The sequence below is a fragment of the Hyperolius riggenbachi genome, chromosome 1 (genome assembly GCF_040937935.1).
Source record: "Hyperolius riggenbachi isolate aHypRig1 chromosome 1, aHypRig1.pri, whole genome shotgun sequence".
In the NCBI taxonomy this organism is placed as follows: Eukaryota; Metazoa; Chordata; class Amphibia; order Anura; family Hyperoliidae; genus Hyperolius; species Hyperolius riggenbachi.
Genome location: NC_090646.1, coordinates 120,180,670 through 120,200,980, shown reverse-complemented (window position 1 = coordinate 120,200,980; position 20,311 = coordinate 120,180,670). Strand labels below are relative to the sequence as shown.

General features: G+C 45.3%; 1 protein-coding gene across 6 annotated transcripts in view; it reads right to left on the bottom strand.

Annotated features, from left to right (window-relative positions):
- Positions 1 to 20,311, bottom strand: part of TBC1D1 (TBC1 domain family member 1) — a 222,096-nt gene that overhangs the window by 180,071 nt on the left and 21,714 nt on the right. The window contains exon 1 of one of the 6 annotated variants that reach the window (XM_068278443.1): positions 7,339 to 7,467. The exons of 4 other annotated variants lie outside the window; for them this stretch is intronic. In XM_068278443.1, coding sequence (XP_068134544.1) covers positions 7,339 to 7,404 — 66 coding nt within the window. In that variant the 5' untranslated portion in view covers positions 7,405 to 7,467. Of the gene's footprint in view, positions 1 to 7,338; positions 7,468 to 20,311 lie in introns of those variants that run through there. One more of the 6 variants, XM_068278449.1, reaches the window with a different exon arrangement.

Here is a 20,311-nt window from a genome sequence, read left to right as displayed (position 1 = left end):
TGCATTTCGATTATTTTTAGGTGGAATGCCATGTAAAGTATGGCAAATCGACCTAACGATCCATCGAACCACGAATCAGACATGTCGGAAATAATCGAATCGACGGACGCATCGAACGCGGAAACGCATGGTGTGTATCCAGCATTAGGTAAGTATCTGATTTTTCTACTTTAATCCGCCTCGGGCAAACTTTACCTTACATATGGACAAGCATGCTTGGTTGAACAGCAAGTTGATATTCATAGAAATGAGAGGGAAAAGTGAGGCAAAGGACCTCCTGCTGTGACAAAAACATCCCAGCAACAGGGGAGGGGGGGAAACATTCATGTAAACACATACAGATAAGAAGCACATTTCTTCAAGAGCACGATGAGCCATAAATTACTTTTCTCCTATGTTGCTGTCAGTAATGCTGCGAATACACGGCTCGATTTTGAGCCATTTAGATGCCTCGATAATTTTCGACATGTCCGATCTCCCGCCCGATCATTTCCGCGCTCGACTCTGCATGGAGGACAATGGGAAAAGATAAGAAAAACGAGCGGAAGAGAATCGTCTGCGCGGAAAACGATCAGGCACGGAATAGAGCGGCAAAAATTGAGCCGTGTATGCCCAGCATTGCAGTAAGTAGTAGAAACCAACAGGTTTAGAATAGCCCATCTCCTCATGGGGGATTTTCAGTATTTTGTTTATTCTTTACAAAAGCACTGCACGGGAGGGGTTAGCAACTGCCATTTACTAAGCTATTTTGAAAAAAAAGAAAACCCTGAGAATTCCACATATGGAGATGAACAACTCCAAAACCTGTCAGAATTTTACTAACTACTATAAGTGACAGCAACATAGGAAAAATGTAATCTATAGCTCATTTTGCTCTGGGAGAAATGTACTTATTTGTAGGTTTATATGCATCTTAAGGCTGCTTTCACAGTAAGACATTACAGACGCACGTTAGAGCAGCCTGTAACGCGTCCCAACTCACAGCAATGATTAATTAATGGGCTGTTCACAGTGCCCACGTTGCGTTACATTGTAATGCAGCACGTAAGTTGAAAGTGCTGCATGCTGTGTGTTATGCGCGACTAAGCCGCGTTAGACTGTGCGCACATGCTCAGTAGTGTTGGAGGAGGAGGTCTTCCCTCCTCCTCCTCGGCCAGGCACATGGCTAATTAATATTCACTGCACTGTGTGACGTGCAGTGTTTACTTCCTGGAGCGCCGCTCTGTGCGGCGATTGGCTGGCGGAACCACGTGATGCAGCATGCGTCCAAGAGTACGCATCGCGGCAACACCGACGCCAGCGTGAGCTGCACAACGCGGCTCACTCTGACGTCCACATCCAAGACCACCAGGCGTTGCGTTATGCGACCATAACGTCCCCTAAAACGCAACGTCTTGGTATGAAAGTAGCCTAAATGTTATAATTTTTTGCGATAGTGATCCTTTAACTTTATGGGTTTATATAACAGCAGTGAGACTGCGTTTATCCCAGGTAGCTTCATCTTCTTGCCGTTTCCTTTCAGCTAGTTTAGCAGATGCCCGGAGGAAACACCTGCTCCTTACACAAGCCCGTATGATAGGAACTCACAAGGTGCTGAGTCTGTAAATAATTATAGCATTTCTCGAGTCTGCAAAACCTCTTGACCATGCAGTATGCAAAGAATGACATCTCCCACACAGCTCAGCCCCAAACAAGTACAAGTCCGAGACAGCGCTGGAGGAGGCAGAGGCAAAGTCTGTGCAAGCAAAGAGCCAGGCTACAAAAATATATGTATAATGTATCAGTGTATACAGGCTCCCAGTACATGACTGCACTCAGGGGGAAGAAAAGATGGAGCATACCCGAAAACTTCCCAATGTTTTAACTTATAACTCCACTCAAAAGTGATAGGAATGTCTGCTGCTTTTTCCATGCACACATGAATATTAGGGATATGTATTCCAACTTGATGCAGGTAGTATACCAAATGTTATGCAAATACAGAGAACTTGAGAACGGACCAAAGAAATGCACAGATCACTTAATTTTTGGGAGACTATAATGGATTTAAAGTGGACCTGAACTCTTGCACAGGACACAAGGAAAACAGAGAGAGTGTGTTTTTAGAGAGAAGAGCCTGTCTAATTTCTCCTCATCTTCAAGTAATCACAAGTGTAATTAGATCTCTTGGTTGTGTCGGCACAGAAATTCAGCAGTCCGACAGACACAGCTAATTTGTAAACACAGGATGTTAACCCTTTGTCTGCTTCCATGAAAGCAGGAAGTAGACACTGCAGATGTATTTCAAGCTGTAACAAATACAGGTTTTTCTTTAAAGCGTATTGTGCTGTTGCTGCAGAGAGGAAGTTCTGAATTCAGGTCTGCTTTAAAGAGAACCCGAGGTGGGTTTGAAGAATATTATCTGCATACAGAGGCTGGATCTGCCTATACAGCCCAGCCTCTGTTGCTATCCCAAACCCCCCTAAGGTCCCCCTGCACTCTGCAATCCCTCATAAATCACAGCCGTGCTGCTGACAAACAGCTTGTCAGAGCTGGCTGTGTTTATCTCTATAGTGTCAGTCTGCTGCTCTCCCCGCCTCCTGCAGAACTCCAGTCCCCGCCTGCATCCCTTCCCTCCCTGCTGATTGGAGGGAAGAGACGGGGGCAAGGACCGGAGCTATGCAGGGGGCGGGGGAGCAGCTGAGACTGACACTACAGATGTAAACACAGCCTCACAGCACGGCTGTGATTTATGAGGGATTGCATAAAGATTCTCTTTAAGCCCACAATGACCTATCTGCTCTGTTCATTAGTCTACCTGGAATGAAGGCTTCAGTATCTTACATCAGTTGTTCCCATACTGCTATTCCATACTGGTAATAGAGATTGTGAGAAGAGTCCATCTACTTATTACAAATAATATCTGCTTGCATGTAAAAGTTCATGCAACTGGGGAAAAGGCCAATCAAAATAATCAGGAAGTGCATTTCATTGGCCTGGATCCAAGCTGCTTACAATGTGCATGCAAGCCAGAATGATTGGGGCCTCCTTGGCCACCTCTGATCTTGAACAGGACTGGTCTACTTACAGTATCTGGCTTTGTGTTACCAGCTTCTTCCACTTGAGCACAAATGGATCTTATAGTCAAACCACACAAAGCATAAATAAGGCAGCTATGTTTTCTGATTACATAAAGCCTCATACACACGCAAGGACTGTTGCTCAGCAGGGATTGGGAGACAATAGCTCAGGGCTGAGTCTGTACAGACGCGTTGCTAGCCTGCAGTCTAGCGAGGGGTTGGTTACTATAGAGGAAGGAGGTAGGGAAGGGCCTGACAGAGTGGCTTCCAACAGATGAGTGGGAAAGCAGTGGATGCATGGCCCCGGCAAGCTGGATATTTAAAGCAAACCTAAACTCTTGCATAGGAGGCAGGAAACCAATACACCCTGTGTGTGTGTTTATAGAGAACAGCTTGTCAAATTATCCATTCTCAGCAAGTAATGAGCTAGTGTCATTTGAGCTTTGTGCCACAGGTGTGCCAAGTTATGAGCTAATATGTAAACACAGGAGGTTAACGCTTTCTGTGCCCCCATGAAACCAGGAAGTAGACACTGCAGATTAATTGTAGGAGTTCTGTAAGCTGTAACAAATATGTGTTTTTATTTAATGGTTTTCATTCTGTTGCTTATCTTTTAGAGCAGAGGTGATGTTTTGGGTTTAGGTTTGCTCTCAGTGACACTGGAGGAGCTCCCATGCACATGCTAGATTTTTGCCCAAAGTGACCCTTATTGGCTGCCCCTGCAGGGGTTAATCTAGCATATGTACATACCTCAAGGTGTTCCACTTCAGAGCTGTACCTTATGCTGGGTATACACCATACATCTTCCTGTCTGATCGATGGGCTTGACATGTCCGATCAGCACTCGATTGATAACAGGATTTTGGGAAGGTTTAATCGGAAAATCGATCCCACCATTGATCGGGGGAGTTTGGAAATGCACACACGATGCAACTTCCTGTCAAATTACCCATCAATCTGATGGGAAATTGCATCGTGTGTACCCAGCATTAGGTTCCTTCACATGGGGGAACACTGGGAGAAAAAAAAATTAAAAAAAAGCAATATACTGTAGTGTTTTTATTTGGCTGTTGTTGCTTTGCACTGACTGGCATAGCAGCTGTATGGCTTCTTAAGGTGGCCACTAATGATACAATCTTTTTCATCCAATTTTACCGAATCTATGTAGTACAAGGGTAAACTGAGTGATATATTGAATGGATAATTTAGGCAGTTACCTTATATTACATAAAAATGGTAAGATTGGATGAAAAAGATTGTATCGTTAGTGGCCAGCTTTACAGAGGTCAAATGACCAATTACTGCTCCTATTACTTAACCCAAGTTAGGTCTATTTTTTTAACAACTAGTGATGGTGCCAATGGGTGTACCTTGCTCAGCTTGACTCTGTATATGAATGAGCACTAATACACAAACAGGATACACTACAACAGACCACAGAGCACCCAATAAAAGCCACACAGACAACAGAATGCATGTCCATACTTCACCAGCAGTCTGTCACACTGTCATGACCTGCAAGAAGTTATGGCACAGGTGCTGTACAAAACAGAAAACCATCCATTTCAACTGTGCATTAAACAAAATGTATTGTGCATACACTCTATAATCACATTACCCTCCACACAGAGGGATGGGTGACTCTCTTTAGTAGGGATGAGTGCAGGATGCTTAGGGCTCATTCACACAAGCATCTTGGCAAACTAATGCTTTGCTGCTCATTCTGTGCTGCAAACAGTGTTTCAGGGGCAGCAAATGATTTATAAACATGTACTGGATACAGTAGCATTTGGCCTTTTCCCTGGCGTTCCCGATTCTGGTAATTCCTGTGCATTGCAGTTGTCACCACCAGGACAAATGATGCTGTATATAATAATGACTGCAGACCATCATTGCGAATGAGCAGGAATTCACGTAAACAAGGTCTCCCAGCAGTGCTAAAACCACCATAATTCTATTGATTGCGCTCATTTTCGTGTCCCCAGGAGGACCATTGGCCTTTATAGCAATGCCATGGACGTCCCAGGAAAAGGAACTAGACAAAATCTCAGTTGGGAGCAGACGGCAGGAAACGCATACATGTAAAAAGGGCGCTGGGAAATTTGGGCGCGGGGTAAAGCCCAAAAAAACCGCTCACCCTGCTGTGGCAAATTTCCCAGCAGCTCTAATTACTACTCCCCCTCCAAGGCTCTGTACAGTGGGGGGGGGGGGGGGGGGGTAATCCCGCTTCCAGCTAGTGCTGGCATCTGAGTTGCACTGTTTATATTGTAATTTGGTCTCCATGTTTTGCGAGCACCCAAATGACTCACTATAGCCGTAATTCACATTGCAGCCTATGGCGCCGCCCAAATGTCCTCGGCTGCAAAGTACCTTTTTTACCTGTCTCAGCAGTAAACATCCTTTCCACGCTATTCTCAGGCCACTTCCACACTTGCTACATTTTGACGCGATGTGATTATTGTAGTCACACTACAATGGTGCTGAGATGTCACGACGCCAATGTGGTGCAACCATACAGCACAATGAAAGTATGCCTCACTGGCAATGTAAACACACTTGTACTGTTAAAGCACTGCATGTCGGGAACCGCTACAGTGCGATAGCCCCATAGGGCTAGTGTTGCTTCTGCAATGGGATGCAGCGATATTGTGCGACACAAGGGGCCTAAAGCCTGCTACACACCTTCAATTTTGATTGGCCAGTTTTACCATCATATACACTATGCAAGTTTGCCTACACAATCGGTTTACAATAGTCAAAATCTGTTTAGCCTCATACAACATGGAGGTGTCAAAATTGGCCAATCAAAATTGAAGGCTTAAAAGGACAACTGAAGCGAGAGGAATATGGAGGTTGTCATATTTATTTCCTTTTAAAACAATACCAGTTGCCTGGCAGCCCTGCTGATCTATGTGGCTGCATTAGTGTCTGAATCACACCAGAAACAAGCATGCAACTAATCTTGTCAGGTCTGAAAATGTCAGAAACGCCTGATCCGCATGCTTGTTCAGGGGCTATGGTTAAGAGGCAGAGGATCAGCGGGCTGCCAGGAAATAAAATGGCAGCCTCTATACCCATCTCACTTCAGATTCACGCAGCGTGCATTGGATACACGTTAATTCAAAGCCTGTATGCTTTAGTGCATTATAAGTTAGAATACAGCAATATGTTACAACACAGAGATGTGAATAGGCCCATAGGATTGTAAAATAATAATCCGAACATTTGTATAGCGCTTTTCTCCTGTCAGACTCAAAGCGCTCAAGAGCTGCAGCCGCTGGGACGCGCTCAAGAGGCCACCCTGCAGTGTTAGGGAGTCTTGCCTTGAACTCCTTACTGAATAGGTACTGACCCTAGCCAGGATTAGAACCCTGTTCTCCCATGTGCCCTTAACCAGTACACACTATCCATTGGCAGTCAGACCTGCAGAAATCACTCCACAATGCAATGGATACAGTGTGATTGCACCCTAAAACTACTTTACATAGGACACAAGCTTTAAATAAACACAAACAGATCCTATTCATAAAAATACACATGGGGAGAGAATCAATAATTATGCTGCTTCCAGACAAGACAAGCCTTTTCAAGTTAATATTCTACCAAGCACCACGCTATAAAAGCAGGTTATAGATCAAACCTATTAACAGAAGAAACATACAAGTCTCTTCTAAAAAAAAAAAAAAAAAAAAAAAAAACACACACCATAAAGCCACATCAATACCATAATCGTTATCTATACAATAAAAGGGCAATAACTACAAACACAAAAATCCACACCCACAAGAAAAGGAAAACCAAAAGCAGCCACTCATCCTGTCTACAAAGTATCCACCTACCTGACTACTGTCCACAACGTGATACATTCCACACTGCCTGCCTATTTACTAACACCTCTGCCAGAACCACACGCTGGCCATCAAACCTCAGCTAATAAAAACAAAACAAACACACTACATACAAATATATCAAAGAATAATCCAAAAGATCTAGCCTCTCCTAGACCCAGGGGATCAGAAATGAACTACAAGTCTCAGCAAACTAGTAGCAAGAACAGTGAAGCAAGAAGGTGGAAAAACTGATGTAAAAAAAAGGATCAGGAACCCTTGATCTGAGCTTCTGCTCCATGCTTCCATCACTAGTATTGACTGACATGAGTTTACTGGGCTCATCAGTTGCTATGAAGTTACTTCCTTATCAGAGCAGAGATGCATGTGTGTGGGCACAGCAGTGAATGGGCGAGGTGGACCTCCTGTGTGGAGTCCATGCAGATGTCTACCTTGTTTTCCTTCTCCTGCCCGGTGTCCAGGTGGATGGAGATGAGCTTCTGCAGCCTGGCTTTCATGTCTGTCTATAAGATCACAGCCCCGTCTGCAGGAACTGCCCCAAAACTTTCTGCTGCTCCAACTGCCGTTTCCTAATCATGCTGCTGGTGAGACTTCTTCTCAGTTCCTAAAGCTTTCAAGCAGCCAATGAGAGGAGCTCCGACCAATCCCCGGGCAGCCCGGGCCGCTCTCTGAAACTCACACACTTCATTGGATTAGGAAGTGCGGGCTGTGCTCCTGAAAGAATGCATTGTCCTCATTACTAATACAGCAGCAAGGGAGAGAGCTGAGCAGAGCAATGTGACCACAAGCATCACTACCCAGCAGCAGATGGAGGCTACAGCTCACTTTTACACCTAACTGCTGCTTGCTTGTCCTCACTTCAGAGGCAGCCTGGGCTGGGCAGTTATCTGCATGTCTGCTGGACGCTCATAGGCCTATCATATTCAGGCAGCCACTAGCTGCAGTGCTCAAGTGAGATAGTTTCAGGTCACACTTGGCTGCTTTTGTGAGCGTTTTCTGCACAGAAAAACTGATTTCAACTGAGGCTAGGTGCACACTTAGCAGAAATGCAAGCGTTTGCGGAAAAAAACAGTTTTTGCCGCTAATGAAAGTCGATGGGCTGCAGTAAAAAACGCATATAAAAACCGTGAGTTTTCAAAAACCGCTGGTTTTGTTGCATAATCTTCAAAAACGCACATAATGAAAGTCAATGGTATGCGATTTACATGCATTTTTCTACACGTTTTTTGGGGACAAAATTGTTTTCTGATATATTTCCGCTTCCTGTTGTCTTCCTAGTGCTTTGCATAAAATGCAATTAAAAAATGCATATAAAACACTTATGCATTTTGTATGTGCGAAAAAGCTGTAAAAAAATCGCTAATGCAAACGCATCAAAAATGCAGGAAAAAAACGTAACAACATAAAATTAAACATGACATAAAACACAGCATTTCATGTTCTGTTATGTGTGCACCTACCCTGATCAGAACTCATGTTAGTCATTGGGCTAGGTCTGGGGTCACACTTGAATGCAGATTTTGCGTGCAGAAAAAGAAATCCTGCACAATTTGTCAGTTTTTTCTATAAATTACATTAGCTGCTGTAAGGCAGGGGTCACACTTGTCTTTCAGTTTTCTGAAAACTGTAGAGAACTGAAAGACAAGTGTGACCCTGCTAGAGTGTCTATGCACTTGGCTGCAGACAGGCGCATGTGGCATTGATCATTTGGTCCTTTTCCACTACCTGCGATTTGCTTCAAAAGCAGATCTCAGCTGTTTTGCCGATTGCAACAGCACTGCAATCTCAATGGCGATGCTCAATTTTTTCTATTAACGTGCTTTGTTTTTGTCCGAGTCACAATCACCGGCCTGCGCCATCTTTAGTGCAATCACAGTGAATGGAAATAGCAGGTTGCACAAACGCAGTGCAATATCGCTTGCTAGTGGAAAAGGGCCCTAAGGTTAGGAGCACACTTGTTGGAGTCACGTGCGTTTTCTGCTCTGAGTTGCACACTATGAGAGACACCGGTCACAGTTGGCAAAATCACATGCGTTTTGCTGCAATGTGAAATTGTATGTGGAAATGTACTCAATATAAGCCTACTGCGATTGCTGTTCCCCTCTGCGATTCAGTATTGGGTTTTAGACATGGGGAAAAAACTGACAACATGCACTACTTTTTCACTTGCATTAGCGAATCACCTTGATTCGCGCATTATGCATTCAAATGGGACAAAACATCAAAAATGCAGATTGGACAAAATGCAAACTCATTGGAAACTGCATAAACACACTTGCATAAAAATGTATAAATCTGTGGGCCCCATCGCAATTTGCAATGCATGTTTTAAAATCCCACAGCATGTAACGTCTTCCCTCATAATGTATGCAAATCACATGCGCATCACAAATAATGCTGAACGGAACGCAACTTTGCTGCAGTACCAAATTTTCTGACCACTGAGCCCAGCAGAACGGAAGCGGAAGCTATAGCCCTGCATTGGGGGCAGTGGGAGAATGGAACGTTTCTTCACACTAGTGAAGAAACGGACCATTCTAGGGCCAAAATCCACTGGGGGTGGGGGTCTGGTGGGGATGCACCACTAGGGGGTGGGGGTGCACCACTAGGGGGTGGGGGTGCACCACTAGGGGGTGGGGGTGCTCCGCTGGGGGTTGGGGGGGATGCAGGGGCGCTCCACTGGGGGTAGGGGTCTGGGAGGGATGTGGAGGGTGCTCCACTGGGGTTGGGGAGATGTGGGACTGGGGAGTCGAGATGCTAGACTCCTGAGCAGGCGAGGAAGGGAGAGAGGGTGGTTTCTTACCCAGGCTTCCATCTCTTCCCCTTGCCTCTCACATCGCGTCATGTGACTACCACGCTTCCTACTAGTCCTGTGACGCAAAGGGAAGAGACGGAAGCCTGGGTAATGAAACCTCCATACCTCCCTCACCTGCTCGCTCTGCAGACCTGAGTGGCAACGGAGTGAAAACAGACCGGTGATCAGATCTGTTTTCATGGATCCATTTGCCAGTGTGGACCAAGCCATATGGATCCAGTGAAGCAGAGACCGGATCAGGTACTGTGCAGTATTAATCTTACCCCGGCCATGGGTCAGTAACGTGTGCATGATGTGTTGGCAAGTGTGAAAGAGCCCAAAAATGTGAAATAACATAACCTGAAAACGTGCAAAAAATGTGACCGTGAAAACGAATGCAAAAATCATATGTGGCATCCAGAGAATTGTAGCACTGCTGTCCAGTTTTTTCCTCGGTTTGAATATTCCATCTAATGGAAACAGACCCATTGAAATGCATTGCTATGCAAATTTGAGTGCAGCAAATACACATGAATTTGCATCTTGTGGAAACGGCCTTACCCAATAAAATAGTAGTGTGTTCCAGTCTGTAGTTGCCTTCTGCCTCATCACTGCATACATATTACTTCCTGGAAGCACATTATCACTAAACCTGTTGTATTTACTCTTTTACACAGTATTTAGTATTTATCTTTTAACTAGTTTCACTTCACAGTCCCTAATTGTGTACATTGTGATACTAAGCTAAATAAAACATGACCCACATTCTGATGAAAAGTAAACATTACCAGATTGTTCTGCAGTTTCTGCTACAAACCAGGCTATTTCCAGCAAAGCTGAGCCTTCTTTCGAGTTTACATTAACTACTGTATTTACAGTATATCTGTCCATTGTATGCAGTACAGAACTACATTGCTTGGATCAGGAACTTGCTGACCTCTTTATTTCAGTGCGCCTGCGCACACACCCGTCCACTGCGCGCGCACCAGGCCTGCTAGCAGGGCCGGATTTGTACTTTTGACCGCCCTAGGCCAACTATATTGTCTGTACGGTTGTTAGCTCTGTGTGCCCAAATGAGAATTCTCCTTACTTTCCATCATTGATGTCACAGACAATAGCTATTTTAGTAATATGCGTATAGATTATATGTTATGTTTTGAACTTTTATGGTATGCTTGCCATCTCCTTAATGATGGACCCATTGTGTCACCATGAGAGTTAGGCTGATGTGTACCTGCAGGATAGAGCTTACATATCTTGTAGGGACATCACAAGTACAGGACAGTGAGTTCAAAGGTTAAAGCTGTCCTTGTAGATAAAGATGGCTGCATAGAACAGCTTTTCTGCCACTCACTGAGCCGCCCCTAAACTTCTGGTGCCCTAGGCCATGGCCTATGTGGCCTTGCCAGAAATCCGTCCCTGCCTGCTAGGCTCCCTGGCCCCGTCCTTCTGTCCCAGCGGCTGTCCATTCTGCACATGCACAGTAGTGCAAACACACAGACACAGGGAAAGGATGCCGCAGGGACACTTAAGGTGGCCATACACTCGGTAGATTAGCAGCAGATAGATCATCAGATAGATTTTCTGATCTATCTGATGTGTTTAGGAACATTTTTTACTAGGAACAGATTTCCAATAGATTTCAGTATGAAATCTATTGAAAATCGATCTGATGGCATTTTTTTTTTTTTTTTTGACATCAGATTTCCATTAGATGAAAATGCAAATTGATAAGCAATCTCTTCAGATCGACCTAGTTTTTCCAGCAAGTCAGAACGATCGATCGGTCAATCGATTTGCTATCGATCGATTTCGGTCGAACGATCGGCCGCTAATTGGCTGAGTGTATGGGCCCCTTTAGAGATTATTATACTGGTAGTACTCGGGTTACGAACGCCTCGCCGATACGAACGCCCCAACGATTGCTCCGCCCCGTCGATGACGTCACAGATCCGCGCCCTCTGACCCGGATAATGTACTGCACTGCGCATGCGCAATATGCCAGGTCGCCGCCTGGCCTGCGTCAGAGGGTGCGGATCTTTTTAGCGACACGGAGGTGTTTTGCAGAGGAAGAGGGTGACGCCAGGACATGGGAGGTGTGCGGTATGTATCTGCTCACCTCCCCACACACAAATGGTGTCTTTAGATCACTGTAAATGTACTTTAAAACATTTAAATCGCCGCAATCCGGCACTCGGCGTGACGTCATCGACGGGGCGGAGCAATAGTCGGGGCGTTTCATACACTGTTTCGACTTAAGAACAGATTCAGGTTAGGAACGATCCTACAGTCCCTATCTCGTTCGTTAACCGAGGACTACCTGTATAGGATTTCACTAGAGATAGTATGGCTGACAGCTCCTCTTTAAAGTAATGCCTTGTATTTGTTACAGCCAGAACCGGAGAGTCCGGCCGCTTCGGCATCTGGCCAGGCCAACGCAGCCAATAAAGAAACTTGTGTTTTAGGACTTTGGCCACCAAAACACAAAGTGGCAGGACCAGGTGAAGTAACGAAGAGCCCAAGTTCAGCAGTGGCGAGCAAGCTGTACAATACTGGTGGGCGAAGGGGGTGCAATGTGGTTTGGGGTGGGTGGTAGTAAAATTTAAATTAACAGGGACGCAGCAGGGTGGAGCAGCAGTGTCATGGTGAGGAGGAGCGTAAGATACTTTATCTTAGCTGCAGGACCGGAGGATGGGGGGGGGGGGGGGGGGGCAGGGGTCTCGGTGTGTGGAGGAGGGGATCTTCAGTGATTGGGCCTCCCCAGCTGGTGATGGCATTCCAGCCTCTTTTTGCTCTTATGGCTCCTCCCCCCGGGATATCAGCCAGGACTTCCACATCTCCAAATGACTTACCACCGACCTTTGCAGGGACTTTATCCTTGTTCTTGTCCATCCACTCCTCCCCAGGGCACTGCTGCTGCAGCTCCTCTTCAGCCTGCAGGTGTCCCAGACTCACTCTCTACAGGAAGGCTGCTTCAGGACTTGGCCTGCCATTTTGTGTTCTGGATGGCCAAAGTCCTAAAATGAAAGTTACCCACAAGTTCCTTTGCATATTGGCTGTATCAGCCAGCCACCTCGCACATTGGCCGTCCACATCCCAAAGTAGCCAACACTGGGTTCTGGCTGTAACAGATACATCTCTTCCAGAGTAAAATACACTATAAGGGCCGGTTTCCATTGAGCTGACAAGGGCCATTCTGCGAGTACACATTCAAATTGCTTAGCTACAGAGATTCGGGTATGTGCTGCGAGAAACTGCAGTATGCCCTCCAGAATCACACCACAGTGCAATACAGACGGCAAGCCATTGCATGTCTATGGCAGTGTTTCCCCGTCCAACTCACCTGCGGGTAAACACAGCAGATTCAGTACGCATTCGGCATTAGTGGAAAGGGGCCATAATGACTTTTTTTCTATGTCTCTGTCACTTACAGTAGGTAGTAAAAATCAAACAGCTTTCGGCCAACTCCATCTCCTCATGGAGGAGATAGCAAGTTGGATCTTCAGGCGACGTTAGTGGGCTCCTGTACTCATACAAGATTCTTGCTTGAGGCGGTCTTTAACAGCTTGGCCTGGCTAAGTTTAATCTAGTGTGTACATAGCCTAGAAATTGGTTCACGTGACTATAAAATGAGCCTGGAGAAGAATTTAGGTCAAACTGTGGGAGAAGGGAAACTAATACACCAATTTCTGCACTAAAACTGCAGGATTTAATAGGAACAATTTTTATCATGACGATAATAGGCTTATACATGTAAGATTTGCCAGTGTCACATGACCAGAAACAGGGCTGTGCGCACAGACGCTGGCTGCTCTGCCTATTAGCCGCTCTAGCAATGCAAGAACACTAGATGATTGTGTGTGAAGTCAGTATGGGTTATTTCCAGTGAAATCAGCTGGCTATATTAAGTGAAGATGCTAAAATCATTTGTTTTTCCAGTAGGCCAGCATTCTGAACATAGCAGTGTCTGTTTTGCTCCTGGTCTTGGTGTCTTTTTCATTTTAGTGTTAATGAATATTGATGTTATAATATTAAGGCCTCGTTCACACTCAGGACATTGCTGTATGCTTTTTACAGTGCATTGCACTGTGCACTTCTAATGTAACAAGTTCAGATCTATACGCTTTGTTAGGGCTTGTTTCCATTGCAACGCAGGTGGCTGTACGTTAGCGCGGCTCTGCATTGCATCACATGATTTCCAGAGGTGGCACTTGCGATACCATTCATTATAATGAATGGGATCATGGGCACAAATTGCGTGCAACCATGTGCTGCGATTCAGTGATGAAGCGCAGCGCATGTATGGAAACATCTGACAGTGCAGTCTATGCACTCTCTGATGTCCCTGCCATCACGTTTCCACAAGAGCGGCTAAAAACGCGCATATGGAAACGAGACCTGTCCGCTTGGGAAACGTGGTGGTGCATGCATTTCTGCGTGTTACGATGTGAAGCGCACAGCAATGCAAATGAATGGGTGAACCTTTTAAGCACGTAGAAGCGCATAGCAATGTGCTTTGGAGATCCATTTTTTACCCCTAAAAGAAAAAAAAATTTAAAATGAAAACAAATCTTTATTGACAGCTGCTACATCAAATAAGCAAAACATGCTGAATAAAAAGGTGTTCAAGCACGTTTAAGCGCATGTAAACAAATGGTTCTGCTTAAAAAAGCGCAATGCACTGAAGCGCATTATGAAACGCACATAACGCAAGCGTTTTTTATCGTGTGCGTAAATACTTTTCTGAACGCATCCAGTGTGAACGAGGCCTTACAGAGATATAACGGCTGTGTTGTTACTGTCAGCAGCAGTTCCTGTAGTTTTTCATACACGGTAATATATTTTCTCTCCTGCTGAAGAGTCATACAGACACATATTAGTGTCTGCGGAGGAAATCTTGACTTGGGCCGTGTAACATGTAGTGCGTTGGTGGTGTTCCCAATCCTCTGTCCCTGCCCGGCACCTCTGGTTTATAACAGCGCAGAGATCTGAGATGATTGTTACCAAAAAAGGCTGAACATGCCACAGCACATACAGATAAAACAGCTGAGAGATTAAACATGCTGGGATTGTACACCAGGCTTACTCATTCATTTTGGGAACACATTAACCTCTTCTGTTCAGCAGTCTATTTTCTAAATAAGGAACTATGACACATTGTTTTTCTTTTAATAATAATATTAAAGTAGAACTAAACTCAGAACTTCCTCTGTGCTCTAAAGCAGGGGTGTCAAACTCAATCAATTAACCCTCCTGGCGGTTTGGCAAAATCCGCCAGGGGGCAGCAAATACGTTTTTTTTTTATTTTATTTTTTTTTTCATGTAGCGAGACGAGGTCTCGCTACATGATAGCCGCTGCTCAGCGGCATCCCCCCAGCCCCTCCGATCGCCGCCGGCGATCGGAGATCAGGACAACCCGTTCAAAGAACGGGATCTCCTGGAGGGCTTCCCCCGTCGCCATGGCGACGGGGCGACGTCATGACGTCAAAGGGGACTCCGATCCACCCCACGGCGCTGCCTGGCACTGATTGGCCAGGCAGCGCACGGGGTCTGGGGGGGGGGGGGCGGCTGCGGCGACGCGTATAGCAGCGGATCGGTGGGTAGCGGCGGCGATCGGGCACTGCACGCAGCTAGCAAAGTGCTAGCTGCGTGCAGCAAAAAAAAAAATTATGCAAATCGGCCCAGCGGGGCCTGAGCGGTGCCTCCCGGCGGCATAGCCCGTGCTCAGCACGGGCTTACCGCCAGGGAGGTTAATGGGCCAAAATCTACAACATAGACTTAAGCAGCCCATACACTCAGCCGATTTTCTGGCCGACCGATCGATCCCGATCGATCAATCGATTGCAAATCGGTTGGCCAATCGAACGATCGACGGCCGATTTCGATCGATTTCGATGGATTTCCATCGAACTTGCAGGGTGGAAAATTTAGGTCGATCTGATGAGATTGCTTATCAATTTGCATTGGCCTTAATGGAAATCTGATGGCAAAAAATTGCCATCAGATCGAATTTCAATAGATTTCAAACTGAAATCTATTGGAATTCTATCCTGGTAAAAAATGTTCTAAAAACGCATCAGATAGATCATCAGATGCATTTCTTATCTATCTGCTGCCAATCTGACGAGTGTATGGGCACCTTAAGTTGCGGGCCAAGTTGTTTATTAAGATTTATCATTTATTGAAGAGTCTCAAATTAATTGGCGTAACTATAGAAACCATGGTGGGCCTGCTCCTCCCCCTTCTGCAGAGTAGCGCAGGGGAGCAGTTTGATATCTACCTGCTCCAGGGATACCTTGGCTCTCCTCTGATCTTCTTGACAGCTCTGTGCTGCATACCTCTGTCTCTTAATAGAAGTCATGTGACCAAAAAAAGGAAGTATAGATGCACTAAGCATGCAATCGACATGAAGAACAGAAGATACAATGTATCGCTGGAGTTACACTGCTCCGCAGCGCTACTCTGCTATGTGGTGAGATGGTGTCGGGGGATAGGGGGAGGTGAGTAGGTGTGTGCATATTATCTACCAGTTAACAGGTAATTTTGCCGTGGAAGGGGGAGTTTCATGGGTTATTGATACAGAAACTCCGTCACCGGTGTGCTCCTCCTGACAGGAAGACAGTGTGCGGTCTTTCTTTTGCCGCTTACAATGATGGACAATTGGAAGCTCCTGAGTGTCACATAAAAGAGTGTGTGTGTGTGTGTGTGTGTGTGCGTGCGTGCGTGCGTGTGTGTGTGTGTCCTGAATACAAAAAACACACAGAGACACGGGAAGCCCCGATGGTGCAGTAAGTCACGACAATAAGGAAGTGTTGTAGAGACAATGAAATTTACTCACAAACCAACCACTGTAGGCAGGTGGAGATACACGAACCCAACTCCACTCGGGTGATCAGCCAGGCTGGACGCGGTCACTCTCTAAAAAGTTCTAGATGGTTGCAAAGGTGGTGTTAGGCCACCTGGCCAAATAGAATACCCCTCCCGAAGGAGGGTTGGTAACACAAAGGGAGAGAAAGAGGCGCCCAGAGTATGATAAACTATGTTTAACTACTTGTTAAAAGCAACTAAAATGAAAAAAAGTTTGAGGTGGCTTACCTCAATGATGACACATTCAAATAATTTGTAACATAGTTTTAATGTGTGCTTGGCAACGTGTTTTGTCAGTCTCAGCCCACTTCTTCAGGCCGAATACAGTTCCAGAAGAAAACCAAGCCAGCGTTTGAGGTGCCTCAGCACAAAATCTGGAATACATTATGGTACACTGTGCTGTGCATTGCAGACTACCTGAAACAGGATTTCATGAATACAGAGAGTGCAATATTATGCCTTATACATCGCAGGGTATTCCAGGCCTTTGCCTGGACAGTCTGTGCTCAGAAACAGGCCTGTTTCAAAGTATGCAAAACTTTGCTCATGACTGGTGATTCGTAGAATACATATCACAACATAAAATGGAGTAACTGGAGTAAAAAGTAGGAGAAAAATTACTGTCAAAATTATTCTGAGTATTTTCTTGTTTGCTGCTGATTAAAAAAGCTTTTTATTGAAAAGTTTGAAAAGATCACTTAGGCAAAAACTCAAGAGAAAAAGTGCATTGCATATGGGCAATGTGTGAAATAAAGACTTTTCCTCGTGTGATGTGCTAGAGCTTGTGTCCACTTTAATGCTCTGCACGTCTCTCTCAGTGGTGCTCCAAGGCAGGCCCATTTCTTTTTGTAATTAAATTTTTATTGAAAGATTTTTATATTTTTAACAAACATAAAGATCAAGAGAAAGCCATTAGCGACATCTTAAAGAGAATCTGTACTCTAATATTCTTACAATAAAAAGCATACCATTCTATTCATTATTTTCTCCTGTGCCCCTCTGTGCTGTTTCTGCCACTCTCTGCTGCAATCCTGGCTTGTAAATAACAGTTTTAGGCAGTGTTTACAAACAAACTAACCAGCTTCTAATAGGCTCAGCTAAGCATAGTGTGTGAGTCATTCAGAGTATGCAGGGGGCCAGAGTATGCAGGTATCGCTTCTACCAATCACAAGCAGCCCTGCACATTCCACACAATCAAGCTTTAGCCCGACAAACAGGACAGAGGAAAGATACATTGATTTATTACAGAGACAGTGCAGTTAGGAAAGACTGCAGTAAGCCAGAGCAGATTAGAACAGGCATAGGAACTTATAGGATAGAAGAACTAAGGCTGAAAAATTTGTTACAGAGTCTCTTTAAAACAAATAGTAAGCATGTAGCGTTAGATATACATCAGCCATATTACATCAGACAGACTAAAACATCTGTGAATCAAAGAATTACAGCCGCCGTGGCAGGCCCATTTCTAACCTATGCTGTGGCTCAGGCAGAGCAACCCATGTCCTCCCCACATACACACTTATGGCCCATACTCACGGGCAACTTTTCTTCACTGTCGGTAGCACACGGGAGCGTGTGCGCGACAGTTCAGCGACAGCTCGTCACCACGTCCCTCCGCGTACACACGCGGAAGAGGGATCAGCGGTGCGACGGAAGCTGTCGCCGACGTTCCTCCTCCCCCCGCCGGAAGCTCCGTGTTTTCTATAGAGGTTGCTGTCGCTAGTCCGCATACACACACGGACTAGCTACAGTTGCGGCGAAGCTGCGGCGGCAACTGTCGCCAGGCGATTGACCGTGCCAATCGCCTGGCGACAGCAGCGACGGTTCGGGGTGCACGCGCCATACTCACGGGCGACCTGTCGCCACAACACGCGCGCGCCACGTGGTTGCGGCAACAATTGTAGCCCGTGAGTATGGGCCATTAGGGGGAGACAAGCCGGATGCATCCTGTTATGGGAACAACAAAATAACCACGTAAGCTGATCCCGCCAGGCCGATCAGTCAGAAACAGTCTTATCAGTCTGCCGACAGCCTGTACTCACGTACTACTGTCGGCAGCACGACTGCTCCGCGGGAGGGTCTGATGGAACTGTCATTTGTAACAATACAGCATGTGTACGCGCCTTAAAAGGAATCTAACTGAGGCGAGGGACATATGGATAAGAAAAGTTTTGTGTGCACACAGTGAAGAGCAAGTTGGATGTGAGAACAGACCTGAAACAAGCATGCAGATAATCTTGTCAGATTTTTTTGTCAGAAACATCTGATCTGCATACTTGGTCAGGGTGTACGGCTAGAAGGATTAGAAGCAGAGGAGCAGCAGGACTGCCAAGCAATGTGCATTGTTCAAATAGATATACCAGTAAATATGGCATCCTTCATATGTCCTTATTTTATGGTTATGCAAGATTGCAATTGAAAACATTAAAAAGTTGCTCCAATTTATCCTTCAGGCAGCTAAATAGAACCAAGCAGCAAATTGGCTAAAACTGGAAATAACTCACTAGAGAATCGATTATTACCTCAGAGACATGGAAAGCTAGTTGTAGGTCTAGAAAAGGAAATAATTTATATACCCTGGGTGACATCTAAAGTATAATCGAGGTACAAGAAGTGCAAATGGCTTAAATCAGAGATGAATTAAGATGTAATGGGGCCCTAGGCAAGGTAGCAGATTTGGGGCCCACTTGTGGTCTTTTTGGTAAGCTGAAGTGGAGAGCGGTCAAAGAAGGTAGAAGGTGGGCCCATTGACACCCACTAGACCCCAAGCATGTGCCTAGGTTGCCTGGTGGATGATCCTGCACTGAAATAAAGGAACAGCAACTTCATGAAGGAGATTGACATTTAAACAATATGTGATTTTAATGTTGTGTAATAATATTTGTCTGATGTATAATTAATTCATGATGGAAAGTCTGCATTTCAATACTACTAACAGATGCTGGTCCTGTCATAGAGAATAGGCCCTCACTGAAGTTTTATGTTGAAAATTTGATGCAAAGGTGAGCGTGCAAGATCTCCGCCCGCCAGTGGCTATGATATGTAATACATGTAGGTTTTCATTCATCATTTTAGTTTCCGCATGTCAAAGAGTGGCTGTAATTTTTCCCTGTGTTTGTCTAGCCAGGAATAACTGACACCTGTCCAAAACAGACACAGCTTGGATGATTGTATGAAGGATGTACAAGACTAGAAGTCATTGTGAAGTCAGTACCTGGTCATGATTACTTCACTGCACAAACTTCTGTGAGTCACCATTAAAGGGGAACTGAAGAGAGAGGTATATGGAGGCTGTCATGTTTATTTCCTTTTAGACAATACCAGTTGCCTGGCAGCCCTGCTGATCCTCTGCCTCTAATACTATTAGCCATAGCCCCAAAACAAGCATGCAGCAGATCAGGTGTTTCAGTGGTTCAGACTTATAAGTCTGATCTGACAAGACTAGCTGCATGCTTGTTTCTGGTTTTAATCAGATACTACTGCAGAGAAATAGACCAGCAGGGCTGCCAGGCAACTGGTATTGATTAAAAGGAAATAAGCATGACAGCCTCCATATACCTCTCTCTTCAGTTCCCCTTTAAGTCTCAATTGTGATTCATAGGGCTCGATTCACAAAGCGGTGCTAACCCAGTTAGAGACTTTAGGCGTGATAACCATTGCACCACGCTGGTTTTGGCGTGATAAGTTTAGGCATGCTAAGTTTAGATAAGTTTAGATTGCACACAAAGTCCTGCATGCAAAGC